Source organism: Ciconia boyciana, chromosome 10 (genome assembly GCF_034638445.1).
Source record: "Ciconia boyciana chromosome 10, ASM3463844v1, whole genome shotgun sequence".
NCBI lineage: Eukaryota > Metazoa > Chordata > Aves > Ciconiiformes > Ciconiidae > Ciconia > Ciconia boyciana.
Genome location: NC_132943.1, coordinates 19,182,873 through 19,192,804, shown reverse-complemented (window position 1 = coordinate 19,192,804; position 9,932 = coordinate 19,182,873). Strand labels below are relative to the sequence as shown.

Here is a 9,932-nt window from a genome sequence, read left to right as displayed (position 1 = left end):
TCTGCAGTGGCGGGGGGAGCAGCATCTGGGGGCTGCAGGAGGCCACAGACCTGTCCCTGGGTGCAGCGTTAGGAGGAGATGGCGCTGGGCTCCCTACCAGCCGGTTGTACCCTGCAGCCAGCCGGGCTGCCCGAGCCACAGGGCGGAGGGTGGTAGCGCATGTCTGGCAAGAACCAGGAATCGCCCAACATAATGTGTTTGCACTTGGTTGCATCCAGACCTAAACACCGGTGCAGAGGCCGGGTACACTGTGAGATGGGTCCTCCTCGCTGAGGTTTAAAAGGCTGCCCAGCATGAGCCATGCTTGAAGAGCAGCGCTCAACAGGTGGGTAGAGAGAAGTGAGTTTTACTTGCGAGTTCTTGGTAATCACCTCTCTGTTGACGGGCATGGGGCCAAAGTGTATAGCCAATTGTGGCATTAGGAATCTCTGGTATAAAATGTGGACAAGTGCTTAGCAAATTTGCAATCCACAGATTTAGGAGCTTATATTTTACAGTGGGGGCTGGAATTCATGTGTGAGTGATTTGCTTAAATGCCCAAGGGGAGCATGTCATCTTGAAGTCAATGCAGAGTAATGCTACAATGTACAGCCTACAGAGGGAAAGGATGTGTGTTTTAGAAGAAGGCATAAATAAACAGTTGAAGTTTACAGTCAAACTGGTTTAATAATTAGATACATGTGCTTGTGCTGTAACTTACCGGGGCTGTGCTTTTGTGTATAAACCATTTTATGTTTACCGTGTAGGTGCCGAGTATAAATTGTGCCCCTATTCCAAAGCCTAACTCTAACACCCATTGGCATGAAACTGTTTCATATAAAATAAACGTTAGAACATACGAACTTGAATTAACTATTAGAGAAATACTGGGGTGGAGGCTAGAAGGGACTGCACAGCACACTGGCAGAGTGATAAAACAGAATTAGCATTTTGTTTTGCAGAGGCATTTCCCGTCTCCTGGAGTGGGAGAACGCCGTTAGTCAGCCATCACCTCGGGCGGTTATTCACTGCAACCAGAGTCAGAAATGAATTCGTGCATGTTGTCATAGTCGTGCTGGACCCGCAGCGGTGCATGTTTGTTGTCGTGCTAGTGATGTATTGGATGAAGCAAGTAGAGTTTGAAATTCAATAGCTGTGAACAAGTGAGACTGGCTAGACAGCTCCTGCTTTAATCCATGGCAACTGAGGTTGGTCTCTGCATTTGCCACCAAGAAAAAATTCAGCTTCAGGTAGTTGCAGCCCAGCGGGCAGTGAGTGGGGGAGACACGCCGTGCCAGACCCTGATGTGGCCGAGAGGCATTTTATCACAAGAGGGCTATTCAGGAGAGACGTACAGGCCCAGCAGCCTGTGTTTGGTTTTGACACGCTCCTCCACCCAAACAACCAGTAGCTGCCTGTGTGTGACTTAAGGCTTCTTAGCAGAAAGGAGGCAGAGACGGCGTGGTTTTGGAAGTACACAGAAAGGAACATAACAGCTGAGGAAAGAAAAGCAACTGCTGAAGTAAGCAGAGGCACTTCCAGCCTCAAATAAAGACCTGGAAAGACTACAGAAGGTCATAAGGATGGAGAAACTGAAAATCTGCGAACAGCTGGAGGGGAAATTGCATAGACCTGTCTCCAGGGTCCCAAGGCTCTCAGAGCCAAGGGATATATGAGAGCGTATTAATGGGGATTATGCATCATGGCTTGGTTTCCGTACCTGTGGATGTATTGAGGGAACTTTTGTCTGCCAGAGGCTAGTCTGTCTGTGTTGCCGACAGCTCCGCTGTCCTCTACCCAGATTTATCACTTTGGTGACACATGCTCCTAGGTGAACACCATGTCCCGGTCATGCTACCGTAGGAGAAGCGCTGCTGGCAGTTTATTTGAGCTGGAAGCAATTTTCTGTCATTAGTGACTTTGGAGGTGCTGAAGAGAAGGGATGGAGCTGATCCTGCAGACTGGGACTTTGGAGATAATTCCTTCCTCACTCTGCTTTCACCACAGTGACTGTCTCAGAACCAGCCCCTTGAACTCGCGTGGGACATCTCCCACTGACCAAAGGTACAACCCAGCCCCAGAGTGAGCGGCAGAAGCTGGAAACAAACCTTCCGCATTGTAGTGGCAAATTATAGACAACAATTTGCCACAAATGCAAAATTTGCTTCTGAGAGGAAGGGCTGTTGTCTCCTCATGCCGTTGATGCCTGGCTTTCCACTTATGAGTTCTGAGTGGTAGATCTCCAAGTAAACATCTTAACATGAGCACACAATGTCGGTGAGTGAATACAGCCTGTGCAATCCAATAATTTATTAAACTTTCATCTTGTAAAGCCAGTTACAAATTAAAAAAGACAGCAGAAGGAATTCTGTAATAGAAATGAGCAAAATTACAACAAATAGTAATGGGAGTTACATTCCCAAGTGGGTTCAAGCTGCCTGCAGCAACCCAAGAGCCAGAACACGGAAATAGTGCAGAGTTAGGACAGGGATAATCAAGGCTATTCTGATACATAAAGAGATGTAGTCAGTGTACGGACCGATACGAAGTGTTACTTCTCAGATTGCCTCTGCATTCCTGTTCTCTCTCACTTGTGACCTGCTCATCTTTTTATTCTTTGTGACAAAAAGGGGATGTTTGTAGGACCCTTCAGTAAAGCTATTTAAGGCAAAACTCTAGTTGAATGTATGATACACAGTAGTGGCTACCCTCTTAGGCTGGCTGCGTGGCAAGTGGAGACAGTGTTTGCACATGCTGCAGTGCAGTGGAAATGAGAGAAAAGCATGGATTATGTACACTGTGTTTCTTCTTGTACTGTCAACCTCAGAACTACAGTGTTCTGCAACACAGTATTAGTGACATGGCACAATTTGATGATGAATTGGAACGGAACCTGTTGCATACTGACTCCTAGTTTTCTTTTCTATGAAACTGCTACTTCATAGCTAACAGGCCTTAGCTGCCACTTCTTCAGAAATGGAGACATCTGATTCTAAACGTGGAACAAGGCCCATGGTACATACAGCTCTTCAGTTTCATTAAGAAACTGAATGGGCCTTTGCCTTCTGGGATCCCAAGACTAGACAAGGGTCATAGAAAATGGCTAGCCACCAGGTTTCTTGATTGCTAATGCAACCAATTTATGATGTGACTGATATTGAATATTGTTTTAAACAATGAAATCAAGTTTCTGAAGTCAAGAGACTGAAGATGACTGTCATCTCTCACTGAGAAGAAAAAAAAAATCTGCTTCTTCAAATTGCAAGTAGCTATAAAAATCCTCCAAGAAGCAGTTGTTTTGGCAAAACAGAATTGCTTTCAAGTGTGCCTGATGACTAGGGACCTAGAGGAGACTGGAAGGTGATTTGGGGATTCAGTGATGGGAGCAGTTCCAATTAGAATTTGGAGGAGGATGAAGGGTTTGGCATCTGCTTACAGGAGTACAGAGGAAGTGAAATTCTTGCCTATAACCATTTATCTAGGCCCCTATTCACTCAGTAGGAAACAGTTCACTTAAAACTAAAGTTCAGGGATCCCAGTCATCCTACAATCCCACCTAGGGAAAGAAGGAACTTAACGCAGGCAGCCTGCTCACCATGAAAAGCCCTGACCTCCATCTAAAACCTGGTGTTTGTGAAGAACAGCTCTTCTGGAAACGCAACTAAATCAATCTCACCTCCTGGGCTGTATAGGTGAAAGGCAGTCATTAATTTTTAGGCAACAGGTGCTGCTAGGAATGTACCCGGAATGGCACCTGATGATCTATTTCAGTGGTGCTAGTCCCAAAGATTTTCTCCTGTGTTAGAGTATTTAGAATTTTAAATTAAAGTGCTGCTTTTTACAGTTGTGTACCTGTGAACTTCTATTGGAAGGTAAAAAATCACCTCGGGTGTTTTTGTTTGTTTGTTTGTTTAATGCTCTCTCATGTAGGGTTTGACCTCTTAGTTGGGACCACTTGGCTTCAGTTATACAAAGGCATTTTCTTTTAAGACCAGATCAGATCATTAGTATATCCTGAAGAAAAAACCCACAGTGACTTATATTTTAGAGTTGCTTGCAAAATAAATAAAAACCAAACATTCTTTTAGCAGACCATGCTGTGATCCCATGATCCCAGATGTTTGCATGTTGGAAATTCATAAGGAAACTTAAGTTTGCCTCCTGTAGTGCAGAAATGATTCTTTCTGCCAGTATGACAGGTAATGGTAAAAGCAGCAGAGAGGACAGGCAGGAGAAGGAGGATGCTTCTGACGTTGCTTCTTTAAGGTACATTGTTCATCAAACAAGCAAGGGGAGAAACAAGTTTTGGGCTGTTAATATTTAACAACAGTTGTTGCTGTTTAATGTCTTTGGGCAGAGGTGCAAATCCTACGGTACTGTAGATGTCACTTCAGTTTTTAAATACAGTAGTCAGTCAAGTGGAGTTCTTAAAAAACATCTTTGCTACACTTGTGCTGGCAAGTTGCAAACACCAATCATTAAACAACTGCCTCGCTCTTGTGGCAGTTCATTCATATCACCTAGTCCAGATGCTAGCATGACTGTCCACACTGGTGGCTGATTTGACGCTGCAGCGTTTCTTCACGATCATGTTGATGTATGCTTTCATGATCTTTATTATCTCGCCCACCTAGAGAGAGAACACAATAACAGAGGAGAAGCACGTTAAAAACCTAATTCCATTGAGGCATACCAGACATTTTGCAGGAAAAGATTCCCCTTGTCCAAAGTCATGGCACTGTAAGTTTTGCATGTAGTACTAAATGTGAAAGTGACAGTAAGGAAAGAAATGCTTGACAAGTTTGTGGTCTGTTGTAGCGACACTTAAAAAGCTTGTAGCTCAAAGAAAAGCAACTTTAATGCTACTAAACGTTTTTCTTTGCGTTTGTGAACTCCCCATTCATATACTGGAAGGGAAGGAAAAAACCGAACACACTCATGAGCACCCAAAATTTGGAACTCCCTGTGGATTGGAAGACCATTCAACCTCCTTCACTTTCTAACCAGCATTTTTTTTTTTTTCTTCTTCCCTGTTTATCCCTGTATTCAAGAAGAGGTACCATGGCACTTTAGGCTTAAACTCCCTTCATCTTTTTCCTTGGCTGTCCAGTCCATTCAGCAAGAGTTCTCACATATAAGCTTGTCTAGTCCATGGAAATTAGAGCTTTACTGAAGTGCTAGTAAAACTGCACATACAACAAGTCTTGTGTTTCTTGTACCTGGGATGTTTCAAAGAACATTTCTCTCTCATCCACTGTAATTTTGAAGGTGTTAGGCTGTGGTGCTCCGAAGAAAACAATGTGCTCATACTGGAAAGTTTCTAGTGGTTTAGGATCCCCTCGTTTGTAGACAGACACGTTCTCTGTGCTGACTCCAAGCCACAGATCATTTGGAAATCCACCCTCCTTGCACTGCAGAAAGAGAAACATGAAATTTTGCATAAATGCAGTGCAGGATCAAACCACCTTTGATTCAAGAAAAAGCCCTCCATTTCTGGCTCCTACAGGACATTTCAACTCTTCATCCCAATAGGAAAAACAGGATGTCTGCAGAAGGAATCTTGTAGGCACTCCTGCTGCAAAGATTTAGAAGTGACATGGCTGTGAGTCAAATACTAATTGATTAATAAATAACTGTAATACCTAACAGCTCTCATCAGATTCTTAAAGTGATTTAGGAAGTCAATATTCCACTTATTCTTTTACAGATAATATAGTGAGTGCAAGCAACTTCCCATGGTAATCCACCTAGGCAGCAACAAAACTGATAAAACTGGAACTGTGGATTCCTGCTCTAGCAGGCTAAGCACAGTGGTCTAAGTGACCCAGTCTGAGGAGTTTCTGTTGCACTGCTGCAGAACAGGATTACACTTTTTGCCTGTAAGGACAATAGAGCTTCATTTTACTTTTGCTTTCACTAGCCACCACCTTCTTAAGCCCAGAAAAATTTCCCAAATTCTATTGCTCTTCTAACGAAGTGGGAATCCATTGTCTCCCTCCATTTACCAGGATGCACCAGCTTGCTTGCTCTGTGCTCTCTGCATCACACCTCTTTGGGTGTGTGGTACTGCAGGCTTACCCTAAGCTTACTAAGGCAAAATGCAGCCAGTTCCTGAAATTCCCTTCTGCTGCTGAGCAATGTAATACACTCAGCTGTATCTGTTCTCCAGACCGATGCCCCTCTTTGGCAGTAGTTACATGAGTTTATACATCACCCACCTCAACATCAAAGAGGGTTGACCCATAACCCGGCCACTCCTTTACAATGGACATGTATTTCACCATGGCCTGATGCTGAGAGACTCCCTGCAGCTTGGTCCATTTCTGTGCTATGCTTGCCCGAGCAGCTGAAAGCTCTTCCTTTACCCACATTTCCATCATCTGCTCCTCTTCTACCCTCTGCTTCTTTACAGAGCCTGTCTTGAAACTACGTTTCAATGTCCCTTCAAGGAAGCTGGTCCGTCTCCTCTCCAGAGTGTGACTGGTAGTGCCGCTGCTCTTTGTTGATTGCAGTATTTTGGATTTTAGTCTGTTAACTGGGTAGATTCCATCCAGGGTCCAACTTATTTTAGAATAATCTCCATGAAGGTACTGCAGCCGTAGAGCTGCTAGGTGCTGCAGAGTGTCCTCTGGTGCAGGAAAATGACCATCTATGAGGCTTTCATGAGCCTACAAACAAACAAAACGTCCCCCAAAGTCATTAGAAAGCAGAAGCACACTTTATTCACAGCTGGGTCCATGTACAGATTCCTATGGCACCTGCCCATCCCAACAGGAAAGCCAATCCTAGCAGGAAAGACATAATTCAGGAGGTCAGAGCAGATGTTATAATAAAGAAGTCAAAGTTTGCAACTGGTCAATGTGAGGGGAACACCTCTTTCTGCAAGCATGGACAGGACAGAGGTCTCTGAGGGGCCCCTAATCCTGTACTGGAAGTCTTACAGTGAGGACTTTTTAGGTCTGGAACAGACAGGAGAGACCAGAATTGAGGCAATTTGTTTTGTGCTGTACCAGCTACAGCTCCTGTGTGGAGATTATATTCAACACCAGAGAGTTAGATGTAATAAACGCAAGACTCTCAACCTCAGTCCCATTGCACATCAGCACCTCCCACCTCCTCCTCTTTCACCTGATGTCTCCCCCAATCTTCTTGCTTCCCTTTGCCTGTTTTTCTGTGAAATATATTTATGGGTTTTTTTGCTACATCCATCTAATGTCTGGATAACATCTACTCTCCTACTGTTACTTCTCTTCCACCACTCTCTGCCAGTGACAGCTATGTAGACTGAAAGCCTTGTCAACAGGGAGTTTGGTACAATTGAGTTTCCACAGAGTACCATGATGTCTTGTTCCTGACCGTTTTCCAGACATTCTGTAGTTAACAATACTTAATCTTCATTTCAAGAAAGCACTCTTAGGGAACCATTGTCTGTGTGATGTACATGCCATCCATTTGACTGTCAGTGAGTTTCAGTCTTCATGACACTGACCCTCTTTAACACATATTAATTAATTTTCAACAGCTATAATTTTCTGAGGCAAGATCAAAGTGTTCATTAAAAGTAAGAAAGATGGGACAAATCACACAGCTGGGTACTCCAGTCAGTTTAGTTTGGCATTCCTAATTGCAAGGTTATTTCATACCAGTGTGATCTCTGGCCTAACCAGCATCATTGTGCTATGGAGTATAGTGACTTAAAAAAAGATTACTCAGCAGATAAATATTGTCAACTACATTCTCTTTTCCTTTTTCTGTAGTACTCTTCTAATGCCTCTCTGTTAATCAAAAGGAATTGCCCTAAATATAGGTTTTCTTAGTCAACTCCTATAACACCCCAAGGATGTGCTGTTCTTGTAAGCTGACAGGCAGATAGCTAGATTTTCAAGTTTTCTTCACACCTATGTTCTGCAAGCAGCTACTTTTAATGATTCTTCTTGAATCATTATCCAAATTTCTGTATCTTTTAAATTTAAAGATAAATTTTAAAAACATTTTATTATCATTGGTCTTCCAGTTTTCTGAAGCCCTTGTTCATTTTTTCTTGCTTTTGTTCTAATAATCCTATTCCCTAGAGAATTTTGCAGTGTATCTGCTTGGTAGATTCCAGGAAAAAATCCAACACACTAAATTCTTCTGTTCAAACCAGTATTCCCACTTCTAATACAAAGTAAGCCAGTTTTCTGTATACTCTTGTGTGCTTCTGCCACCCTGGAAACCAAATCACTCTCCCAGAGTGAGCTTACCTGCTCAAACATGAAGGCAAACTCCACCCCATCTTTGGGAACATTCTCAATATCCAAGAAGCAATAAAGCTTAAAATACAGCTGCCACTGTCCTTCCTCCTCTTCTTCTTCAGAGCCAGCAAGTCTATAAGATAGGAAAGAGAATGAGAGGGGAAAAAAACAGTAACCTGAAGCACCACAGTACTGGGATGTCCACAGTGCAACGCACAATACAAAGGTACCCCTGGATTTCTGAAACAGAGAGCATACAGAACTACCTAATTTACCAGGACAATCTCAGTGCAGCAGACTTTCCTGGTAACTTCCATTTTTTCCCTCTGAGTCACATACAATTTTGATTCAGAAGGAATTAAAGTTCTTATCAGATATACTTGATCAAAAAATTAGATCAACGGTTCTAGATAAATGCAAGAGTTTAGGGGCAGGACATAAAGTATTCCCCATTTTCAAGATACTGTTTCCATGTAATCTTGTGACTCTGAAAAGCATCAGCCTTGCCATCATTTGGAACAATTTTATTTTTGTCTTTAGAACAGATATAAAATAGACAATGGCATTGCCGGCTTCTTTCACAACTTATTGCTTTCTTTGTATGTCTGGCCACAAAATCACAGTCCACAGTAAAAAATAAGAGCTGCATTTCTATGCCCAAATCTTTGCTCTCTTCTGATAGAGCTATTATGATGTAAATTGACAAGATCGTTATCAGACTTAGGCAAACCTTCCCTGAGCTCTGCTAGTAAACCATTACTCTTTGATAAAGGCACTACTAATTTTGTCCTGACGAGCCTGATAAAGAATGCTTCTTTGTCACCGAAATAGATGTGAACATGGTTTTCCATACAGTGAGAAAGAGCACTTGAACCTTACTGAACCTTACCAAAGGGAAGTTCAAACCAGAGTGAACGGTTGAATCACTGCAGCTGCTTTGGATAAAACTACCTGACTGTACTACCACTTAAACCTGTGTTACATCCAACTAGCAGTTAAAGATTTTATGAAACATTCTTCTACCTCTCAAACTTGGCCAAGATATCAGCCACAATCACCCGACTCTCAACAGCACGGTCCACCTGCTGATTATGTTCAAAGAGCGCAAACATATTACGGCTGTCCTCCATTGCTAAGCCTCGGATCAGCTTTTCAACCACCTGCAAAATCAGAGAGAGATCACAGAGTAAGTATTACACACACTTTCACAACGAAGAATCAGTACCTCTTCAGGACACTCATCATTTCATAGACCTCCATCACATTTCTCCCTTGGTTATCTCGATTAAAGAATTCTAGATTCTAGATTAAAGGTTATCTAGATTCTAGATTAAAGGTTATCTAGATTAAAGAATTCTAACCCTAAAAGATCATTCCCTGCAAGGAAGCCATTACTTATATTTGATCATCCTCACTGTTCTTCTCTGAACCTTTTCAATCTCCACTACCGTTTTGGAGATGGGGGTATTAGAACTCTGCACAAGATGCAGGCACATAATGGATTTAGATGTCATGATGTCTTGGTTCCTCTAATAACAATTCCACTCTTTACCTCTGTTTAGCACTAATGTTTTCACAGGCATGCCTACTATAACCTGGAATCTTGCTTCTGACCTGCTAACAATTAAGTTACTGGTAGAATATCCCTTCCAGAAGGATTACATTATGATCTGGAATTTCAACTTATCCAGAAAACTGTGTTTAGCAAGTCTTCAGAAT

At 42.6% G+C, this 9,932-nt stretch overlaps 1 protein-coding gene across 2 annotated transcripts in view; it reads right to left on the bottom strand.

The window, feature by feature from the left end:
• Nucleotides 1-2,539: 2,539 nt before the first annotated feature.
• The window catches only part of LOC140657784 (unconventional myosin-X-like), a 93,942-nt gene continuing 86,549 nt past the window's right edge, over nucleotides 2,540-9,932 (bottom strand). For both annotated transcript variants that reach the window (XM_072875348.1, XM_072875349.1), the window contains 5 exons: nucleotides 9,237-9,373; nucleotides 8,223-8,346; nucleotides 6,198-6,647; nucleotides 5,199-5,390; nucleotides 2,540-4,609 (listed from right to left, as the gene is read on the bottom strand). In XM_072875348.1, the coding sequence (XP_072731449.1) occupies nucleotides 4,496-4,609; nucleotides 5,199-5,390; nucleotides 6,198-6,647; nucleotides 8,223-8,346; nucleotides 9,237-9,373 (1,017 nt within the window). In that variant the 3' untranslated portion in view covers nucleotides 2,540-4,495. The remainder of the gene's footprint in view (nucleotides 4,610-5,198; nucleotides 5,391-6,197; nucleotides 6,648-8,222; nucleotides 8,347-9,236; nucleotides 9,374-9,932) is intronic.